This window comes from Musa acuminata, chromosome BXJ1-6 (genome assembly GCF_036884655.1).
Source record: "Musa acuminata AAA Group cultivar baxijiao chromosome BXJ1-6, Cavendish_Baxijiao_AAA, whole genome shotgun sequence".
Lineage (NCBI taxonomy): Eukaryota > Viridiplantae > Streptophyta > Magnoliopsida > Zingiberales > Musaceae > Musa > Musa acuminata.
This window is the reverse complement of record NC_088332.1, coordinates 43,015,656-43,039,711: the sequence shown is the minus strand read 5'-3', so window position 1 is coordinate 43,039,711 and position 24,056 is coordinate 43,015,656. Positions and strand designations below refer to the sequence as shown.

Genomic DNA, 24,056 nt, shown 5'->3' with positions numbered 1-24,056 from the left:
AGCTGCTGCGGGGTTTTTGAGTTGGGGGTTTTAATTTAGGGTTTTAATTTTTTGAAATTTAAATCTACCGCAACGAGGGAAGGAAACTAAAAATGGGAATATCGAGTTTAAATCATCACTTTCAAGTCGGTAATTTCTTTGTTGTTCTAATCCATATATTTTGAAAGTTATAAAAAAATTTCTATACTTACGAAAATAAAATATTTAACCTATTACTTCAACAAAATCCCTCTCTATTTTTAATCTTATAAAATTATCTTTTTATCTCTGGATAGGGATCTTAATGTTTCACTTTCGTAACTATAGAGATATAAATATAATTTTTTTAAAAAATAAAATTTAAAATACTAAAGATAATTAATTATAAAGATTATAATAATTAAATACCCTATTTCCAAATTTTAATTTTAGAGGATGGATATGTAAAACCTCTTTTATTTAAGGGTTTTTTCTTAGTGGGCCATTGCTGAGGGTAATGGGCTCAACATAGATTCGGCCCATAATATTAAATGGCAGGTACTTGCAATACAAATTGGTAATCACATTTTTATCCACCAAAAAGAAAATTTGGAGTCTTGCAAGGCAGATTGATCTTATGATATCAATCGTAGCATATAACATGTCTACTGAGCCAACTATGATCAAAACTAGAAGTGAAAACATTCAGAGAAACAAGTAGTATTGGACCTGCAAAGGAATTCTAAGTCTCAAGAGTTTAGTGATTGGATCAGAATGCAGGATTAGCATGCAGAACGTATTCTGCATGCTATGTGAACGATGAGACCAAGACAAAAGAACTTAAACCCCACGTTGGGGATTTATCGCCTTCGGACGAGAAGTTTCTCGAGGCACAGCCTGTGGTCATTCTTCGAGCTTAAACCCCACCACACCCTGTGGAGTGGATTGGGTGGACTGAGTTCACTTGAAATCTTCATGAAAACCGACCCATCAAAAGCACATGTTGGGGAATAAGGATCACGTCCTTTTGAAAGGCTATCAACAGCATGTATACTTGCTCTGCAGAGATCCATGGCAGTGAAAAGATTGAGAGTGTTTGCAAGGCTATATTTCTCTTCCCGGAGATGGCCCCTGAGGCAAGAAGCATCAAGATGCTTGTTTTTGTTCCCATGTAAGCATGGAAAGGCAGCAATTTTAATGGTCTTTGTATATGGAGTTTACTGATTACGTGTAGCAGCAGTCACCTTAGACCTTCCAAAGAGAAAGTTCATGGAAGACCCCAAAGCATCATAGAAACTTCCAAAAAGGCCGAGCAAGACAGAACTGGGAAACAAGCATCTTTCCTCATTGATTCTGACATATAATTCTGATGCTACTTGCACTACTCACATCCAAACACACACACACACACAGTTCTTTTCCTCCACACCTTGATTGACGATCGACATGGCTGCACAAGACGAGACGAACGAGTGATGTCGAGGTGGATGGAATCTAACGAGTGATATGCTTCAGCTACGTGACACTGTTTTTTTTGACCTAATATACTTTTTGTTGGCAGTCAGATAGATTTCAGCCCATAGAGGGCTTGGGAGGGGTGTGGTGGCTACGTTTTGGAGGTAGAAAAAGACATAAATAGGACAGCAACGTGGGAGAAGAAAAGAGCCATGAGATTCCAAAGAAAATTAGGAAAACAAGATAGAAAAGAAAGAGAAAGAAAGCGAAGAAGACAAGAAAAACGCAGAGAGGCTGTTCTCAATCATCTAGCAGTATTCTCATTTCAGGTTAGATCAAATCTACAGTAGACTCTTGCTGTGATTACTTGGGGAGGTTTTAGATATGGTAAGCAGTGACGAGATCCTTGTATCCCAGTTATTCCCTTGTGATTGTTGCTAGGGTTTAGGGCAATAGATTGAGATTTGTATATTCATTATTCTCATAGTGGATTATCTCTAGTTTGCCCCATGGTTTTTACCCTTCACATTGAAGGGGTTTTCCACGTATATCTTAGTGTTCTATTTGATTGTGGTTCCATTTAATTTTCCTGCATATCATGGCATTCTAGTATTTGTTCATATACAAAGGTTATTCCTGTTTATATCCCCATCAACTGGTATCAGAGCAAGGGATTTTGGTGATTTAAATTTTGTATTTGAATATAGAGGTTAGTAATGTTTCTCGCATGATTAATTTAAATGGAAACAATTGGATGATATGGAAATCAAGAATAGAAGATCTATTGTATTGTAAAGATTTGTATGGACCTTTGTAGGGGGATAATGCAAAACCCACAACTATGACAGATGATGAGTGAAAGAGGTTAGATCGAAAAATAATTAGGTTTATTAGACAGTGACTTGATGATAGTATCTTTCACCATGTTTCTACTGAAATTTCTGCATATTCTCTTTGGAAAAAATTGGAAAGTCTCTATGAAAGAAAAAAACTAGCAACAAAGCTTTTTTTATCAGAAAACTTGTGAACCTAAAATATAGAGAGGGTGCTTCTATTGCTGAACATCTGAATGAAATGTAAAGTATTACTAACCAGTTATCCTCTATGAAAATGTCTCTTGATGAGTTGCAGACATTGTTACTTCTCAGTTCATTACCAGAAAGTTGGGAGATACTAGTGGTTTCCCTTAGTAATTCTGTGCCAGATGGTGTTGTCACTATGAGTCAAGTAACAAGTAGTTTGTTGAATGAGGAGTTGAGAAAAAAGAGTTCGAAAAAATTTGAGAAGAAAGAGTTCGGCAAAATCTCAGAATGATTCACAGGCACTTATCTTAGAGAACAGAGGAAGGTCAAAGTCTAGAAGCAGTTCACGCATGGGTAGAAGCAAGTCAAGATCAAGAAAAGATATTGTTTGCTATAACTATGGTGAGAAAAGACATTACAAGAACCAGTGTAAGCAACCTAAGAAGAGTAAGAAAAAGAGAAAAGAAGTGGAGTCTAAAGAGTCAAAAGATAATATCACAACTACAATGCAGGGTGACGATTATTTGATTTTATCTCATTCTGATGATATTTTTTATTGTGTGTATCAGGATCTTGAGTGGGTGATTGACACAGGTGCTTCTTATCATGCTACTCCACGGAGGGAGTTTTTTGCTACATACAGGTTTGGAAATTTTAATGTTGTCAAGATGGGCAACTATGACACAGTAGACATCATAGGCATGGGTGATATCCATTTAAAGACCAACCTAGGTTGCAAGTTGGTGTTTAAGGATGTGAGGCATGTGGTTGACTTGAGGCTGAATTTAATTTCAGTTGGTAGGCTAGATGATGAAGACTATGATAGCAGATTTCATAAAGGGCAATGGAAGCTCAGTAAGGGTTCTCTTGTTATAGCTAATGGAAAGAAATATCATACTTTGTACAGGTTGCAGGCTAAAGCTTATGGTGAGTAGTTAAATGCTACAGAAAAAGACTTCAGCATGAAGTTGTGGCATAGGCGATTGGGACACATAAGCGAGAAGGAGCTGTAAGCTCTTTCCAAGAGAGAGGTATTACCAGACCTCAGAGGTATACATCTGAACCCTTGTATTGATTGTTTGACATTTAAACAACATAGAGTTTCATTTGCTAGTCCTGCTTTATCTAGAAAAATGCATGTCTTAGACTGTGTTTATACAGATGTATGTGGTCCTTTGAGGACAAAAACTCCTGGTGGATCTGTTGATGTTCTTGGTATAAGTGGTGTACTTTATTTTGTCACTTTTATAGATGATTTTTCCAAGAAAGTTTGGGCATATGCTTTGAAGACCAAAGATCAGGTTATTAATGTCTTTAAAGAGTTTCATACTAGGGTTGAAAGGGAGGCAGAAAGGAAATTGAAATGCATAAGATCAGATAATGGTGGTGAGTATACAAGATTGTTTAATGACTATTGCAAGTCACATGGGATCCAACATGAGATGACAGTTCCTAGTACACCTCAGCATAATGTAATTGCAGAGAGGATGAACCGCACCATCATGGAAAAGATCATATGTATATTTTCATAAGCCAAGCTACCCAAAAAGTTTTGGGATATGGCTTTGACGACTGCAGTTGATATGATCAACTTATCACCATGTACAACCCTAGATGGTGATGTTGCAGAGCATGTATGGTCAGAGAAAGATGTTTTCTATAAGCATTTGAGAGTGTTTGGTTGTCGTGCATTTGCACATGTTCCAGATAATGAGAGGTCCAAGCTGGATGGTAAGACTAAAGAATGTATTTTTCTTGGTTACTCACATGATCATTTTGGTTACAGGCTTTGGGATCCAGAAAAGCAAAATGTGTTTAGAAGTAGAGATGTAGTCTTCTTTGAGGATCAAACTTTTGAAGATTTGAAGAAGAAGACACTAATACTTCTGCAGAAGGATTAGCATATTGTGACACAATTACTCCTCCAGTATATCAGGGTGATGGGGGAGATGTGTAGGAAGATAGTGTAGAGCCTGATGTTAATCTACCTACAGGACATGTTGAGCAAGAAGAAGTATGAGAGCAAGTTCCAGTAGAACCTCAGTTGAGAAGATCTTCTAGACAATGTCAACAGTTACCAGGAAGTAGTTGAAAGTGAGCAGAAAAAGAAGTGGTTAGTTGTTATGCAGGAAGAAATGGATGCTCTTCAGAAGAACCACACTTATGATTTTGTACTGCTACCAAATAGAATGAAGACCTTACCAAAAGAAAGGCAGGAGATATACCGACAATTGATCGACATGACTTCACATTGAGGAGTCATGGAACAGCCTCCCTTATGGGCTGAAGGGGAAGGTTGTTAGGCTGACAGCCCACAGATTCAGCCTATAGTGGGCTTGGGCAGCCCACAGCCCACACCCCTTCTTAACCTAACCCTAATTAATATTAGGAGAGGTGTGGTGGCTGCATTTTGGAGGCAAAAAAAGGCATAAATAGGACAACAACGTGGGAGAAGAAAAGAGCCATGAGATTCCAAAGAAAAGGACGAAAATAAGGCAGAAAAGGAAGAGAAAAAAAGGGAAGAAAACAAGGACAATGCAGAGAGGCTGTTCTTAATCATCTAGCAGTGTTTTCATCTCAAGTTAGATCAAATCTACAGTAGACTCTTGCTCTGATTACTTGGGGAGGTTTTAGATATTGTAGGCAGTGACATGATTCTTATATCTCAATTATTTTCTTATGATTGTTGCTAGGGTTTAAGGCAAGAGAGTGATATTTGTATATTCATTATTCTCATAGTGGATTATCTCTAGTTTGTTCCGTGATTTTTACCCTTCATATTGAAAATGTTTTGCACATATATCTTGGTGTTATATTTAATTATGGTTCCATTTAATTTCGCTGTATATCATGACCTTCTAGTATTTATTCATATACAAAGATTATTCCTATTTATATCCTCTTCACTTTTGTCCTTAAATCGATTACCCCATCAGTCATCGGCCGTAGTTCATCTCATGCATGCTTCACGATTACATAAGCGCCTTTCCTGGCTTACATTGCATCTCACAAGAGATCTGTGTATGGCTAGTTTCACTCGCTTTAACCTGTGGCAAGAAGGAGAAGAACTCGCATGCAAACGACAATTCTGCAATGCGAGGTAATGCAGATTCAGATGTATACATACATACAAGAAAGTCAATCAAGAAGAATGGACCACACAACAAAAAAACCTCAACTCTCTCTCTCTCTCTCTCTCTCTCTCTCTTTCTGTGTCAAGCCCTTCCTGACACAGAAGGGAAGAGAGAGGGTAAGATGATAAACTTAATTTATTATAATACACATTATATCTAGAAAAATAGGTTACATAAAGAAAAAGGAAGATTATATGGAATAGAATAACTATTGAGAAGTACATGAATCTTTGACTAAGTACATTAAAAGGTGAATGAACCTTTTAATGTACGATCTCATCGGTATAAATAAATAGGCATTGATAATATTGAATGTATAAATAAAATGTAATAATATAAAGACTCTCCTCCACTGTACACAGATCACCTCTGGATGATTCCTTGTTCTTCTACAGAGAGCAGAGCATGTGGTTGGAGAGATCCAGAAGAGTCCGGCCTCGAGAGGCCTCGCTATCTCCACGTCCTCTGACACCGCCATCCGATGGCTGCGGCCATCACACCACCATTTAAAATGAGCAGCGGCGCCACCGAGATGGATTCGGGTCGCACCTCCAAAAGCCAATAAAGAACCTCGCTCCTCTCCTCTTCTCCTCCTCCTCCTCTTCCTCCCACCACCGGCAAGAAGAGCTCGTAAGAACCAAAGTGAAAACCGACAAGTGTTCATCTGATGCATACAGCAACTCTGATGTCTGGCTCTGTTGTCTGGGTTGTATCGCCCAAGGAGAGCATCAGGTGCTCGTTGCTGAACCAGTTCATAGAGGTGAAGAGGCGGAGCTGGAGGAGAAGCAGCGTGGCGTGGAGCTTTTCTCGGCCGGCGCCCGCCTCAGGGCACTCGGTGCCCGCCAGCCTGGTCGTGACGCCGCCGAGGACCTCCGAGGAGCTGGTCTACGAGGTGGTCCTCAGGCAGGCGGCGCTGGTGGGCGAGACGAAGAGGAAGAGGCCGGCGACGGTGCAGCTCCCGCCGGTTCCTCTGCGAGGGGACCTCCTTTACGAGGCGTACGAGCGGTGCGGCGAGGTCTGCGCTGAGTATGCCAAGAATTTCTACTTGGGTAGTTCTTTATCTTGGTTTGAATTTGCAATGGAATTCTAGATCTTGGATCTGCAGCTTGCTTGGCCTCATCAATATTCCTGTGGTATTCTATTAACCATGTTGACTATTTTGTCTAGCTATCAAAGCAATCCACTGATTCCAATCAGAATTTGGATCTTTTCTTATCCTTCTAACGTTGTGATATTTGATCAGCCATATATCTTCTTCCTCTCTCTCTCTCTCTCTCTCTCCCCTTTTTCTTCCTTGTTTTAGGGAGTCTCTGATTTCTCCTTAGAAGTTGCTTTTACTCATGTCATGTCATAAATAAGATAGAACAGTTTCCTTCATGTGATGCAGATTCATCTTAAACAGAATCTAAAGCGAGTTCTTCGGTGATCTAATTATTCTCAGGAACATTGCTTATGACTCCAGAGAGGAGAAGGGCTATTTGGGCAATCGATGGTATGCCATCCTCTTTTATGCATCTCTTCTAAGGCTCAGAATTCCTTTTCCTTCAGATGGAAAGATCTTCCGCCATTGCTATCGGCATAATTCTGTGCTTTGATGTTCAGTGTGGTGCAGAAGAACTGACGAACTTGTCGATGGACCCAATGCTTCCCACATGACACCCACTGCTCTGGATCGGTGGCAGAACAGATTGGAAGATCTATTCAATGGCCGCCCATACGATCTGTATGATGCGGCTCTGTCAGACACTGTATCGAAGTTCCCAGTGGACATTCAGGTAAAGAAAGATACTGAAAGCTATCAACTTTCAAAGACACCTGAAGATGACACATATCTCATGTTGCTCCTCGTGCAGCCCTTCAAGGCCATGGTAGATGGAATGAGAATGGACCTGTGGAAATCAAGATACAACAACTTCGATGAGCTCTATCTCTACTGCTACTATGTAGCTGGCACAGTGGGGCTGATGAGTGTGCCAGTGATGGGGATTGCCCCAGATTCGAAGGCCTCGACCGAGAGCGTCTACAACGCAGCCTTGGCTCTTGGCATTGCCAATCAGCTAACCAACATACTAAGGGATGTTGGAGAAGAGTAAGTTTCCCTTGCAATCTCAATTGCTCACGTTGAACATCATATTCTCTGGTGCATGAACCTAATAACTTTTGCCCGTGAAGTATCGTATTCCTTGAACTCGATCTCTTTTACTTCCACTCAGTGCTAGGAGGGGGAGAATCTACCTTCCGCAGGATGAATTGGCACAAGCTGGTCTATCAGATGATGACATCTTCAAAGGAAGAGTGACAGACAAATGGAGGAGCTTCATGAAGGGACAGATTAGGCGAGCCAGGATGTTCTTTGAGGAGGCCGAGAAGGGCATATACGAGCTGAATTCAGCTAGCAGATGGCCGGTATAAAAACAGACCTTACTTCTTCTTCTTCTTCTTTAATGTGACATTGGGTTGTGTTATCCAACATATATCATTAAAATGTTGTTGAAGGACAAACTTATTGTCGTTCAGGTTTTGGCTTCTCTGCTGCTATATCGACAGATCCTTGACGCCATCGAAGCAAATGACTACAACAACTTCACAAGGCGTGCATATGTAGGAATAGCAAAGAAACTGGCTTCATTGCCCATAGCATATGCCAGGGCACTTCGGGGCCCTTCCAGGTTTACAGGAGCAACAAGGACATAATGTTCACTTCCTCTCTCTACTCCCTCAGCACAAAGATGTATTTTTGTGTCACCATTTTACTTGTGGTGAAATCAAACAACTCCCATCATTTTTGTTTCTTTTGTACTTGATTGGTTCTGAATCCATATCATAGTAGCTGTCAATCTCATGACACCATGGTCGGCTGCACAAAATTCATAAGCAACTGTAGCTGTAGTACCTTTAACAGTGTATATAAGAAGGTGTCTAACTTCAATGATTTGGAGAAGAAGAGGGTAAAAGATAATGATATTGTGCGTCAGAAGACTGAGTCAGTGTTAAAGGTTTGACTTGATTTGCATCATTACTGCTTCCATTCATCATATTGTAAGGGACACTTGGATGATGAGTCTAGAAGATAAGAATAATTATTAAGAAATTTTAGCTTCAATATATTAACATGTTTCTTTCCTATTTATATAGATTAGGAGAAAAAAATTTTCTCAACGGAATAAAGAGATTTTCTATATAAGGAAGAATTTTCCTCAATACAACGCTTCGTCTCTATGTACTGTTTTCACTCCTCTTGGTTGGCCCTCTATATTGGATGAGTTAAAGAACGCTTAGGAAAGAAGAAATGAGAGGAGAGGCTGGCCTTCACACTGAGCATTGGCATGGGGCAGCTGGCAATTGGGATTTCAAGTCGATTTATTAGAATTGGGGGGTCAAATTACATAATTGTAAGTTTAGATTTCTTTTCAAAAATAAATTATAGTTAATATGTTATGTTAAAAATTCTAAAGTATATTAAAAATATCATTAAATTACTTAAACTGGTAGTGAATAAGATTTCTCAACCTTAGCTATTGGAATCAGAATGTAAATTGATGTCAATGGTGTCTCAAACATTAATTAATTGGCTTTCAAAAGAATGGGAAGTTCAAAGATAAATTACAAATACATATACAAGTCTTGAATACACAACACTCGAGCATATGTAGATTTTGTGTTATGAACCCAAACTGAGCTCCTCCCCCCCTCTTTTTCTTGCACCAATCTGCGACATGGAGGAGGAAATAAACTATGTGATCAGTCACCTTCTTGATGTATAATGTTCAGATGCAATATGCAAGAATCACAGGTAGACTTCACAAGCAAATTAGAAGCTGACATGACACTGTTTGAAGCTAATTTGATAGATAGCGGCGTTTCATCTCAACTGCACCGGCGGATCACACGTCTTTGGCGACGAGCTCCCCGTTGACGAGCTCCCTGTACGCCGCCACTGGCCAGATGAAGCCCCTCCACAACAGCCGGCTGGCGAGCGGGACGTCGATGATGATCTCCTTCACGGTGGGCTTCTTGTCGTCCCGGATGGCGATCAGGTAGCTCCGTCCGACCCACCCGATCCAGCCGGCGATGTAGAGGAAGAACAGGCCCGGGGTGATGAACTCGCCCCAGTGCCGCTGGTCGCCGTTGACGATGAGGTGGGGCAGACCGTCGGAGCCGCACAGGAGGCCGAATTTGCCGTAGTTCTCGAACCGGCGCTTGGTCTTCTCGATGGAGGCCTTAATGGCGAGCGCCGGCGCTGAGTCGGGCGCGTACTTGTTCAGGGAGGCCTCCAGCTTCTTGATGGACTGCTTCTCTCGCTTCGCGAAGGCCTTGGACTCCTTGCAGGGAGTGAGGCCGGAGATGTCGGCGGCCGCTGGGGGAGGGGCGGCGGCGGAGGAGACGAGGAGGGAAGAGAGCGCCAAGGCCGCGGAGAAGGTCTTGAGAGAGGAAGAGATGGAGTCTTCTCCTTCTTGTTGTTGGGGTAAGGAAGAAGAGCATGAGATGGAGAAGCGAGGCTTAAAGGTGACAGCTTTGGGATTTGGGGAGAGGGGTTTGGAGAGGGCGGAGATGGAAGATAGAGAAGCCATTGGTGTGTACACTTCTCCTACTTCTCTTCCTCCTTTGGATCACTGAGCTGCTATCTTCCTCTCCTATAATAACACGACTGTTTCTCTAGCATTACCAGGGAGGGATAAAGAAAAGGATATGAAGAGGGATAAGGTGGGGAAGAAGAGAGTGAGTTGGAGTCCGAGGATTGGGAGAGGGAGTTGCTAAGATTTTCTCGCAAGCTTGTGGTTGTGGTGAGGCCATTGAAGATCGATCTCATTGATTCCATCATCATTGATGTTTGGATTATGGTACTATCACTCTATGAAATCAGACTAACTTCAAACATAAACGACAGTAGAAATAGCAACACTCTCAGGCGAACTCTTGCTGCTAAATGAGAGAGAGAGAGAGAGGTGTTGTGACTAAGCATTCCTCTTCCTATGTTGGGCCTCCCCATTCCAGCCACCACCTTAATCTTCCTCACGTGCACCCTGTCTTCGACTGCCGCTTGGTAGAGGGTCCCCTGCTTTCTGCAGTGAGAGCATTGTCCTCTTGCTGGGAGAATGGGCGCCACCTCTGGAACCTCGCCTCCCTGTCGAAGCTCTTTAGCTGCTGCTCCACCTGCTGTCGGTCGACTTTGGCCGATCACCGCCACTTCACTACTTCTCTCGTGCACTGCCACATGCTTAATCCCTGCAGTACCAACCAACCGTCGTCAGTCCTCCTCCTCCCATGGCTTCATGCACACAGACAGTGAACGAATTGTTTGGATGTCGATTAAACACAAATGGCAACATCGACAGCATCATAACAATCTGCTATTCCATCATTCATCATCGAGAATCAAGCGAACGAACAATCATGCAACAGATGTAAGAGACGTGCAGTTACAAATTGTGCAATGTATGAATCGAATGATTACATAATTAATTATTATTTTTAGGGAGATAACTTGCAAATTATCATTCTTTTATTACAACCTAATCTATTGATTGCTTTCTTGTTGATATGGCATGTACTTCAAAAAATTTTCTATCTCTAGTTTCTCTCTCCTTTAATTTTCTCTCTCTAGATTTTTTTTCTTTTCTCAAAAATTTTCTCTTTATTTGTTCTCTCTCTCTAATAATATATTTTCTCTCTGTAAAATAGTCATATTTTTCTCTCTATAATGATATTTCTTTCTCTATAGATCTATTCTCTCTCTCTAACAAGATCTAATTAGGTCTCTCCATTCGATAAGATAGGTACTTGCAGCACATATTTCTCTCTCAGCAACCTCTTGGCTCTACTCTCTCTCTAACAAGATGATTGCTCTTCGAGATCTAACATGACTTGGAGAAGCAATGAATGATACGGAGGTACTAAGGGAACAATTAATAGTGATGGCAAAGTCCGGTACCCTTCCGAAAACCCATTTGTTTAGCTTCATCAACTGACATGCCACACAAGGATAAAGCTTTTCGTTGACCGAAGCAGTAGTAGTCATTGGAGGAAGCCGAAGTGTTGTTGCAAACGTTGGGTGGTGGCGGCTGCTTGTGGCGCGCCGGGGACTGTGCCTACTTCTTCACGTTGAGGCTCTTCATCTTGGCCACCATATTCCTTGCCAACTCTTTCACGGGAACGGGACGCGCCCTTACGAGTCTGGCTTCCTTGTCGACTGTGCTCCGTAGCTTCATCAGCACCGTCACAGTATCATTTTTCCGGTCCACTTGTACCTCAACAACATCTGCAGACATAATAACTCACTCGGCAGTGATTTCATTCTCTGGTAGTCTTATGAATTACTATGACTGACATGAGAAAACACATGCACAGTGTCAAAGTCATCTAATATAATGTTGAGGTGATCAATTCCTTTTGACTATAACGAGTTTCCTAAATTTTATATGATAACTATTTTAAGTTGATTATATGGATCTTTGTTCACCATTGAACTATTTTATGTTCGTGAAAAAGATAAAAACTTACACCATGAGGAAACAAATATATAAAAAGCGATTGAGCGGTTTACCATGAACTCCAGTTAGAGCATTGTTGATAGTGTTCCCAAGATTTAGTTTTGAACATTATTTTATGCACTCAAGAAATATTGGTTAAGAATTTTTTTTAAATAAAACCCTCTTTCAAATATTCAAGACATTTAAGAGATTTAAATGAGTGAATCATTTGGATCTAATGACGAAGACGGATATGAGATCTTACGAGGCAATGATGAGAGACGTTACGAGTATTATAGAATATAAGACATGTTCTGAAAATTAAGATATATATTCGAAATATTCTATTAATATCAAAGGATATCCATTATTAATCATTATAGAGTTGTTTACACTCTTTTAACTGCAGTAATTGCTGATCATAAGAAGGCCATAATCTACCTTGCAGGAGAATAATAATGATCACAAGTTATTTATTATTATTATTATTATTATTATTATTATTATTATTATTATTATTATTGGGGTCCGATGAGAGTTGGGTTGGTGTTCGACTTCGTTAACTACATTCATGTCCTCGATATCCTTTCCCGATATAAATTATTCCTCCATTTACAAGACTATAAGATGCATGAACAACCCAAATTGTTCTTCCTGTGGCTTTCTTAAAGTAACTCAAACCCCTCAATCTTTTTTTTCTGTGAGTAGTACATGTTTAAGTTCCCAACTTGCAGTTGGATCTGAAATCAGACAAGGAAAAATTTTCCAGTCTCCATATCCAACGAAAGGTGATGGACTCAACAACAGTTTACAGCTAAAAGGAAAGGAAAACTAGAGATTAATAAACCATGCAATCTATCGAACTTTATCTTCTTTGCATTTTTGCAGTGTATCGTATCATCAAATAATCAAATATCACCACAGACATACAAAGAAACGAATGAAGAATCTCTTAGCAGGCCATTCTTCTTCCTTGTTGATATCTCATATGTTTTCTGGCCCAGCGTTCCTCACGATGGCGGTGGTAGCGGCGGGGGGCGGCGCGGGAGCACTATTGGCCTGCACGCCGGCGTTGTTCCATCTCCGCTTCACCCTTCCGCATAAGCAACAGCTGACACAGATCAAGTTGACGACAAGTAGAGCGAACAAGAGAATAATGCACATCTCTGCTGCTGCTGCTGCTGCTGCAATCCCACGCTTTCCACTGTGGATCTCATTCAACCCAAAGACAGATGACACAACTACTAAGTAACTCTTTAACTATATCATAGGCAATAATAGGACTTCATGCTACTAATAAACGGTGAAAAGGAGTGTTATATGGTATCACTTTACTCTTTACTTTTGATCACTTCGATAAATCGTGATTGATTAAAAAGTCTAACAAATATTTAAGATAATAATTTAAATTCATATTATATATGTAATTCATATGTCTCATACATATCTACTAAAACGGAAACATATTCTTTCCTAACTGTCGTCTTTTATCGCATGCTCATGTAATATTATTGTGTTAATGTATCGAACCAGATAGATAAAATATAAATACAATTTATATCAGAATACATGATATCCAACTCAAAATATATGATTTAGAACCTTTAATCATGTTGAACCCATTAACAGAACTAACATAAACCTATAAGTCCTCAAAATGAAATGATTCAGAGGTAAAACAGATTGAACCGTCTTGAAATTTCACTTCACTAAATCGATCTTAATTTCCATGAAACCAGGTTGAATTCAGGTTAAACCGGTCTAAATTCCACGGAACCGATCTAATTTCCATCGAGCCGGTCGAAGTTACGTTGAACCTGTATGAACCAAGGTTCGGATCTGAATTAGACCCACCCCGTTCCAAGTGATTCGGACTTAGTCGCTTAGATCGGGTCCAAGCTGAACCGGCCATGACCTGGACCGATTATGAACCGTTTTTTTTTCTTTTTTCAGGATAAAAATTGAATCATGAATCCGAAATTATTCAGATTAATTAAAACAAATCGTAATTACATGGTTTAGAATAAAATTAACTATATCAATGCTAGATTATCAATCAAACCATACATTTAATTTTGTGAAAGTAATATGGGTTGAATCTCAATATTTTGATGATGAAACTAATTGATAGTATTTATGATTATATCTACGTTTTGAGTAACGCAGGATGCTTCGATCAAGATGAAACAATTAAAGCAAGAAGAATCATGTTGTGTCGGGGGAAACCATTCAGAAGATCGGACGTCGAGCCGGAGGATTGGTCGACATATCGACAGAAGGCTTCGGACCATGGATTCAGGCATCAGACCAAGAAGAACAGATATTGCGCCAAGGATATCGAAGTTGCGGAGTCAATTGGCCGATTGGGCAATAGGCCACAAGAGAGGACGATGCGCTGAAGAATCGGACGAAGCGTCGAGGGACCAATAACAAGCCGGACAACATGATTAATGGTTAGTATTAATTGTCTAGATCGAAGTGTATTTTACATGTGCAGAATTAACTACGATAGCAAGATATGAAGTAAAATGAAGTCCCGGAGTCAAGGACGTGATTTCGTTAGGAGTTCGAGAGTTCGTCGGAAGTCCGGACGTTCGTCGGAAGTTCTGACGGAACCAGCTACGAAGTCTCGGAGCTTACCAGAGAAGCTCGTCGGAACTCGCCAAGAAGATCGTCATGAAGTCTAGGAACTTGCCGGGAGTCCGCCGGAACATTGCCGAGAGATTGTCGGAAGTTCACCGGAAGATCGTCGGAAGAAACCAAGACATAGGGACTTATTTAGCTTAGCAAATGTCTTAGAAATCGTAGTTAGCACATAATTGGGTTTGGATTGGGGTCAACCCAATTAGGGGCCAGTTAGGCCCATGTAAGGACTATGTTGGGTCCAATGAGAGGCCCAAACAATGCCCCAAGAAGTGACACCATCATGGCATAGTCTTCGAGACTGTATCAAGCGATGGTACCGCTAGTCTGGGCGGTTGTTCTGCCCCTGGCAGGGTGCCAAGTGTTGGTACCGCCTAGCACAGCCCCCCAGGCAGTGGTACCGCCAAACTGGGCGGTGGTACCGCCCAGTGTAGTATCAGTGTCAGACTGACACTGGCGGTGATACCGCCCACGCTCGGGAAACCCGAGATGAGATATTTTTAGGCTTCAAGTTTGAATCAACTTAAAGCCTATAAATACCCCTCTCATCTCTGGTTAAAATACAGAGAGTTTAAAAAGGGAAAAACACTATAGAAATCTCTCGTGAGAATCCTTCTCAGGTTCTAAGTATTAGAATTATGTAAGAGGAGAGTGAGTGCTTATAAGGGTTGTCTCCTAAACCCGGTAAAAGGAGAAGAGGGGTGTAAGAAGGAGGTTAATCTTCGCCTATTAAAGGAAGATCGATAGTGGATGCCGATGACCTCGACAGAAGAGGAATCGGCGAAGTGGATATAGATCACAACGATCGAACCACTCTAAAACTCAGTTTGCATTTACTTTGAGCAACTTTCTTTTATAGCATCCTTCTTACTTGTGTTTTAACTACGTTTAAATACGCTTTCAAGTTAAGTTTCTGAAATCAGTTCTCTGTAAACAAATGTTATCATACGAAAGTTTTGAAGATGTAATTTTGAAGTTGCTGACTCCGTTCCTAACAATATGTTATTAAATTGCATGATATTCAAAAAAATTGTTAATTTACACACAAAAAAAGAGGATAATTGCACAACATAGATTAGTAGCATCCGTTCAAAATGATTCTACTAGATTAAATTTATAAATCCGTTTATTTCTAGTACTCAACTCAACAAATCCAATTAACTTACAAAAAAATTTAATTATCAGATATTAAAATAATAGCTTGAAAAATATAAAGTAAACAAAGATACCTACCGATCTCTTTAAGGTGACGATTCTCCTCTTTCTAGCAACCTGATCCCTCGAGCTGAAGAATCTCTATGCGAAGGGTGGGGGAGGGTATACTAGGGATTATATAGAGAAAATTTTTAGTAGGATTATGGATCCTAGTTTCTAGTTATTTAGGATTCTCTTGGATTATATTTATGTTTGGAATATAATAATATTTTTAAAAAAAATTATTTTAGAAAAAATATTATTAGAAATTTCACTTTAGTTACATCCTCTTCCCTTTTACTTAGCGCAAAAAAAAAAGTGAGATATTGAGAATGAACTTATACCAACATTCTTATTCGTCGGATATAGTCTTTACATTCTAGAGATATATGTTTTGAAAAATATGAATCCCACCTCAGTCTCTTAATAACTTTTTAAAACTATATATATAACTCTTCAACCAACTTTTAATTGGCAATAGTCTCTTACATATCCTTTAGACAATCTTTATATCTAATAATTCAAAAAAATATTTCATTCATCAATATCATTAGAATATATTAATCTCTTACAAATCCCTTGGACAATCTCTGTATCTCTCTGAATTATTTATAGTAAAAATATTTCACTCTCCAATATCGTTAGAATATACTAATGATTCGCATTTTCTTCCATAAAAGACTGCAAGAGAGTCATTTGAATATCAAAATGGTAACTATTATTATAGGTAATTCTATTTAATGTAAATATCTATCCCAAACTGCCTCTCAACATAAGCAAAATACTCTAATTTGGTCATTCGGTTTTTGTATCATCCTCTCAAATATCTATCTATTTGAGGGTAAAATATTATGCTAAGCCTCCAATACCTTTTATAATCTTCCCTAAAACCATGATGTCAATCTTGAGTCTTGCGGATATAGTACTTACTGATACTTCATGGCATCGATGAACCTTCATATTATACACCTCAGCTAACTCACCCAACAGATAATGAGACAGTTTCATGATCATATATATATATATATATATATATTCTTTTTTCGATCGGTGTTTCAGGAATAATTATATATTATCCTCTATAGTTAATTATGATTATTATTTTAGTTTTTATACTTTAAAAGATAGTATTGAGATCTCTATATTTATGAAAGTAAAATATTTAATTTTAATTCTCCTTACGTCGTTAATTTTGAAAAAAAACTGCACATGTTATCACATGCAAAAATGATACAAATGGAAAAGATAAAAATATAATTTTATTTTTTTTTATTATTAAATTTATATAAACTAACATAACAGTCGATGGATGCTATGCATCACCATTTGCAATCTATTTTTAGATAGTGCAAATGCCACACTATCTTCTGCATCATCGTTCTTAATTTATTTCTTCTCTTTTTGATGATATACATAAGAGTATGTTAATGGATAACCATCAAATCTAGTCATCTCATCCCATTGTGCCCTACTCCACCACCGGTAGTAGTAATTGCATCAGCAACGATGGAGCAATAGTAGCAACAGCCCCTCCAACACCGCCTACAACTCCAAAGTCCATCCCGAGATGTATGGATGCCACTCCATGCACCACCACCTTCATTCAAGCCGACACCTCTTCCTTCAAATAAGTGGTGCATTTGCTCATTGGCTCTGTCAAAACCATAGTGAAGCACTATGATGGACTATCATCGATCGCCAAAGTCATCACCAACCCAAGAGGTGGGCTTTCAAGCTATATGAGTGCTGCAACAACCTCAAGACTATCGACCCTCTAAAAGCGTGTTCTCACCTCATAAGTAACCATTATGTCGCAAAGCATGTTGGACTTCGCTATCTCTCAACCCTATCACCCCTCTGACCCCTGATCCCTTCAACCAATTGCTGCACCAGAATTATGCCATGAGGATGTCAGTCAATGCCCGTTCCATAGCGGAGAGTAAGTTAGTGTGACAGGCGAGCAGGTATAGTAGGCAAGTGGCGGGCAACACGTGCAATAGGCGAGCAAGATCAACAAGTGCAATGAGTGATAGGTGAGTAGGTTGAAAAGAGGAGGGAAAGAAAAAATTGATAAGGGAAGTTTATATAAAATTAATAATTTAAAAAATAGTAAAATTATATTTTTATCATTTTCATTTCACTCTTTATGCACGTGACAATGTTGCAAAATCTATGGTAGTATCACATGCACAACAGAAGAACATTAACCAAAGTCTAAGAATTTCTAAAAAAAAAAAAGAAGGTTTCATCGCTATGCAAAGATTGGTGTGTAAAAATCATAAAATCAAAAAACCATACGTGTAAAGGGATATGTTATCTAGAGAGATCGTATATTCCTAAAATCCTATATATCTGTGGGAGAGGATGAATGAGGTCAATTGTACTCCTCTGTAGTAGTGATCCATATGGTATGGAATGCGAAGATGCTCCTCAAATCATTATATAATCCTCCTTTTCATACGTACCACGCGATCAAGAAGAGGTTGGCTCTTGCTCTTCACATGCATGAAACATGAGCTGCTGGCTAAGGAGGAGAGGGAAAGAGGAGTATAGGAGGTGGTAGTTAAAAGGGGTCTAGCTTAAGGCTCATTGGTTCTCTCCTATTTATAGATGTCCCTATAAACTTACCCTAATGGATCTTGTCCTATTAGGTACTAGATCTCTATCCAACTATCAAAGCCTCTTAGATTAGTAGATATCTATCCAACAATCTCTTATTTGCTTTTATTAGATCTCATCCATATGATCCAATAATTCATGGGCTAATTTGATATCCAATAAGATAGAGACTCTAACGGATATCTCATATTCAAACATCTACTCATCACAACACCTATCATATATGTATGACCCTTTAGGCCCAATATCAAGCTAGTCGTGAGTCATACATGTCAAAACTCCTTCTAACTTAATAAATTATTATCTCCAAAATAATTTACTCGACTCATCGACTACAGACGTATTAGTCCACTACGTTGTAGTCCCAAAACGATACAAGGAAATCTAATCTATTGGACCCGTCTATCCTCAGTTACCATGTATCTCTAGTCCCTTATTAATTTAATATCTCAGATACCGTATTCTGGGTTTGATGTTATCAGGCCCATACGATTTTTACTCGAGCCTCGCGTTAATTGGATTCTCCCAAAAAAACTCTTTCTCTCTCAATCCGAATGACCTTGGTTAGGGATTTGATTGAGCAAGAATACATATGATATTTTTTTCATGATATCGAGAGTGGATGATCTTCTATCGACACTCAATGGCCCTCGTATGGTTGGCCCGCCCTCCTGATAATCGGTTGTGTTGGATCTGAAACTTTTAGAATTATAAGTCTGGTATCAAAGAGTAGAGTACTCATTCATGACATATTTGGTATCTCAAGTCTAAGGATCAAATACACCATTGGGATGACGAAATCAATATTTGACAATAAGATATCATCAACCATCTAACATTCTATGAGCGGATCGATCAGTGAACTCATTCTCCAATGAGCACCTGCATTGTATCCCTAATATCCACACACAAACAACTATAAGACCAACCATCTCTATCATATAAATGAGTATGTAACACATTAGTCTATCCAATTATCTCATTGTCCCTCTCAAGTAACATGTGATCGGGATTATTTAGGGTCTATATTTAAAGATGAATCAGTCTTATTATCGTGATCTCATCACAATCTGATTCACATTACACAGATCCATAGACATCACAATATATGTAACAAGTAATGTAAAGTAAAAAAAATTAAATATATAATAAGCAAAAAGAGTACGTATCATATTATACGTGTCATCACTCATGTGATTGACTTGCAGGACACCTATGACTAATAGAGAATATGTATACCTTTTTTTATCGACGAAGTTAATGATGTAAGTAGAATTAAGGTTAAATATTTCACTTTCGTAAATATAGATACATCAACACTAATTTTTTATAGGACAAGAATCATAATATTATTGATAAGCCATACATATGGATACATATTGGAAGCCACTAATACTATGCACAAATGTCGATAACAATGAGAGTTTGTTGATGTTAGATTTTGATTTCATCAACTACATTTCTTGCAAATCAAGTCTATGTCCTCGATAGGCTTACTTGGTAAGTAACAAGAGTCGATTCTCCCTCCACTTACAAGATTGTGAGTGAGATGCATGAACAACCAAAATTGTTCTTCACATGATCTTAATTCCTAATTAATCAAAAAGAAAAGAAGGAAAATTAGAGGTTTATAATTCATGCAATTTATGGAACTTTATTTTCTCGCATAGTGCAGTGTATTGTATCACAAAATAATCAAACATCACAAAGAAGGGAAGAAATGAAGTTTTAGCACACCATTCTTCTTCCTCGTTATTATCTCATATGTTTTCTGGCCCTTCCTTCTTCACATAGGTGGGGGGAGGAGAAGACACGACGGCACCGCTAGGTGGCACGGGAGCGCCGTAGACCTGCACGCCGGCGCCGGTGAGGACGTCCTGCCTCCCCTTCGCCCTCCCGAGGAAGTAGCAGCCGACGCCGAGCAGGATGGCGAAAAAGATTAGGGGAAGGGAGAGGTCGATGACGATGCCCATCCTTGCTGCGATCCCACGCTTGCCGCTGTGGAGCTCTCTTAATGAGAAGAGAGATGATTAGAGAAGTCGGTAGATCCAACTGGAGATGGAAGATGGGAGATGGGAGCTGGTGGAGAATATGGATACGTGGTGGGGTTGGGTTTTCGCTGTCAAAGCCTAAAGCTTGAGGAGGAAGGATGCCACCTCTCTATCTCCGGCAGAAATGGCATTCACAATTTCTTATGGCAATTTCTCAATATTATATTTTCTTGCTTATGTTGAGATTTTAAAGTAAATCTATCCGAACCCGAACACAATCTAAAAATTCAAGTCCTTAATCGTTCGTATACCGTTCCTTTAGGATAAATTCCTTAAAAAAATATTCTAATTTTTTTATTTTAAAAAATATAGATTCCGTATCTTTCTCTCATGATTTCAATACTCTGCAATGATCATTTTCGCCTTTGCCTCCACTCTAAGGCCCCAACTTTACCCCCATGAAGCCTCCATCGGTAGTATCGACTCCTCATGGTTATTCTTGTCATCCATTATTTGATAGTGACTCTTGACTCTTTACTATCATTTGTGACATTCACAATCCTATCCTCGACTTTCTCTTAATTACACGCCTCTCTTTTTTCTCCTGCTTCGTCGATAATCATCGCATCCCCTTTCTCTTTTCACTGTTATAGTAATTGTCTTCGCTTGAGGAGCTCATGCCATTATCACTATTCCTCATCACCCTGACTTTGTCATCACCTTTAACATCCCCACTATTGTCACCCTTAACGACAACTAGAACCCTGATCGTTATCATGCACCCCCACTCCCACCCCTCTCTCTCGAAACCCACCTATCTCCCCTCACCCCTCTACTTGCTTTTGATCTTAAGTTCTTCGACCTTAACTCCGCCTTTATCGTTACTCTTAAGAGTAACAAGCCAACGTGGATCCTTAAACTATCTCTTCTTACTTATACAAAGCAATTCCACAAGCAGTTCAAATCAGCGAAAATGACGGAGATATGACCATGGCACGGTGGAGGTCAAGGATAATTTCATTTAAACAAAATAATAAAAGGTGCGAGAATAAAATAAAAACCAAGCGCTCTAAAAAAAAATTAAAAACTTAAGATGTTTCATGAGGAATTTGTATTTCTTTTTATCACGTGAATATTTCTTATTTCGTCTTTACCCATAAAATATATCAAAATGTCTGTCTTTTCCTTATCCTCAACTAATCAAATTTTGGCATCATATAAGTGTGGTCTAATTTCATGTAGTGATGTATCTTTCCTTATCTAGACCTCTCGTTATACCTAATACTAGGTGCGCTTATGACTTGGCACGTGACGTCCACGTGAACTCCAACCTTTGTCTTCTCGGGCTTGAGATGGGTTTAAACTTGTGAGGGCCGGGCTTGGGTTAAACTTGAATTTGGATCCTAAACGTTTTAATCCAACTAGCAAATGGACCGGGCTTGGGTTCGAAAATTGACGACGGAGCCCAATTGGCATGCGATGAACATATTATTCGAAATAGATGTCAAATCAATCTTGCATCACATTGCTTATCGGACGGTTGAAGTTTCTATTTCAAGAATCTCTTCTCCCATTTCCTTTGCTTTTGTCTTCACATGATATTAAATATTCTTCTACTATTAATACTAATAGACGCTGTTGCACTACCCAATTTATGATACCTTGCTAAAGTGACACGCGTCAATTAGGCTTTCGTTAACAGATCGTACACAAAACTGCCCACTGAAGTTTAACGCCTCGCCTTAACGAACGTATCGCGATATAAATCGTAGTTTGTCTACTCGTGCACGTGTTACCCCATGCCTACCTGCATCGTGAAGTCGGCAATTCACGTGGGACCCGGTGTTCGTCGAATCGAGAGAGAGGAGTCGGAGCGGTTAGGTAGTCGACGAAGAGGCACTGCTCATCCAATCTCGATTTGCTAGCAGGAAGAAGAACGTAAAACGGAAGGTAAAATTCCATCGCTGCCCTCACTGCGCGCCGCAATGCGGCTTATCACCAGTAGAAGTCGGACGGGTAAAACGGTAAAAAGAAACCCGGTCGCCACATCCTTAGCCAAGGGACTCGTCGTCCTCGTCGTCGTCGCCGAGGGAGCGGAGCAGCTCCGCCTCGGCCTCGGCGGAGGAGGAGGCGGCGAGGAGGCGACGGAAGAGCGGCGCTGGGCAGGGGATGCGGAGCACGCCACGCTGCTCGTAGCCGTACTCCTGCGCCGACCGGCGGAGCAGCGCCGCGAAGGCCGGCCGGCCGAGCAGCTCCGCCCGCACCTCGAACCGCTCCATCTCCTCCCCCACGCACACCGGCACGTGCCCCTCCGCAGCCGCGCCCTCCCCCCGCCGCCGCTGCTCCTTCCCCGCCCTCCGCGGCGGCGACTCGCACTGCGACGACGAGTCCGCCACCTTCGCCATCCGCCGGATCATCTGCCGCATCGCGCCCCCTTCGACGGCTCAGATCTCTGGATCGCTCTCGCGGTGGGAATCGTCGGCTGCTCCTCCGCCCCTCGCCTGCGGGTAATATTTATAGCCAAATATATCGAATATTTTAAGCTTATTCTTTTTTTATTTCCTCAAAATAAGAAAACGAAAAAAGGGGCTTTAGTGGAAGGTACAATTGGGCAGTACGAGGCAGGTACACAGATAAAATGTTATGCTTCTGTCACCGTACAGCCGTTGCATCGTATTACACTGCGACGCGTGTACTTTACTTTTTTGTCGACCCCAAAGGACGTTTTCTACCCTCACTTTGGCCGTTTACGACGTCACGGTTGTGGGTCCCTTGCTTCCATTCCCGATCATCACAAGGGTAGGAAAGCTGGTAACACACCGACCGGCAAACGAAGCATCGCTCCGCGGTCCGCTGTCTCGCGGTAAGGCCTCAAGTGGAGTGGGCGCACTGCGTGGCGTCCACCAACTGGTCTTTATCTTTCACGCCGATTTACCATCATTCTTATCGGTGGAAATGCCGGGGCCCACTGTGGGCTCGCAAGTAGGTGCGCGAACATGCCCGTTCACAGGGCTAGTAGGTGAGGCGGGTAAAAAAGGTGGGAATAGTAGCGGTTTTGGGTAAACGCTTGAAGCATAATACACGTCAATTATGCTCTTCTTTTCTTCTTTCATTTTAATTATCCTTTTTTTTTTCCCACAGAGAGAGAGAGAGAGAGAGATTGCGAACAATAGAAGCCACGTTGATGGCATTTAATCCGACGTCCTCCGTATCACAGCGACAGAACACCTAATGGGTTGATGGGTAACACCAAATCCTATCTCAAAAACACACACACACACATATGTAATTGGCAATGTTAATTAGAATAGGCATGTTTGGTCCTTTATTCCTTTGGTTCTAACGAGTGTGGGTGCACCTAATCCTCGAGTTGTATGATGGTACAAAAGTTGACTCCCGACCTACTTTGACGCTTTGTGTCACGGGATTAGATTCGTGCTACTTCAAGTACGCCAACCCGACAACATGATACATGAAGATATATGGTAGAATATATGATGGAGTGATTCAGGAAATAATACTACTATCTCCACCTTTTCCTCTTTTGTTGTTTGTTTCTTGTAGTGTCTG

At 40.4% G+C, this 24,056-nt stretch overlaps 3 protein-coding genes across 4 annotated transcripts; 1 reads left to right on the top strand and 2 right to left on the bottom strand.

Moving 5' to 3' along the window:
- The first annotated feature begins 6,254 nt into the window (after window positions 1-6,254).
- Window positions 6,255-8,411, top strand: LOC103989587 (phytoene synthase 2, chloroplastic). Of its 2 annotated transcripts, XM_065189096.1 has the most exons (6): window positions 6,255-6,618; window positions 7,011-7,061; window positions 7,172-7,344; window positions 7,423-7,658; window positions 7,783-7,975; window positions 8,087-8,411. In XM_065189096.1, exons 1-6 carry the CDS (start codon window positions 6,255-6,257, stop codon window positions 8,261-8,263), a joined length of 1,194 nt encoding a protein of 397 aa, XP_065045168.1. In that variant the 3' UTR covers window positions 8,264-8,411. The 2 variants fall into 2 exon arrangements, with proteins under 2 accessions (XP_065045168.1, XP_065045167.1); XM_065189095.1 differs by having other exon boundaries at window positions 7,172-7,658.
- Window positions 8,412-9,137: 726 nt separating this feature from the next.
- Window positions 9,138-10,232, bottom strand: LOC103989585 (photosystem I reaction center subunit III, chloroplastic-like). The gene is made up of 2 exons (XM_009408468.3): window positions 9,393-10,232; window positions 9,138-9,278 (listed from the first exon to the last, which is right to left on the bottom strand). The coding sequence occupies exon 1, from the start codon at window positions 10,138-10,140 to the stop codon at window positions 9,454-9,456; it is 687 nt and encodes a 228-aa protein (XP_009406743.2). The 5' UTR covers window positions 10,141-10,232; the 3' UTR covers window positions 9,138-9,278; window positions 9,393-9,453.
- Window positions 10,233-22,425: 12,193 nt separating this feature from the next.
- Window positions 22,426-22,975, bottom strand: LOC135677873 (auxin-responsive protein SAUR71-like). Its single transcript, XM_065190286.1, has one exon. It carries the CDS (start codon window positions 22,910-22,912, stop codon window positions 22,538-22,540), a length of 375 nt encoding a protein of 124 aa, XP_065046358.1. The 5' UTR covers window positions 22,913-22,975; the 3' UTR covers window positions 22,426-22,537.
- Between the last annotated feature and the right edge of the window lie 1,081 nt (window positions 22,976-24,056).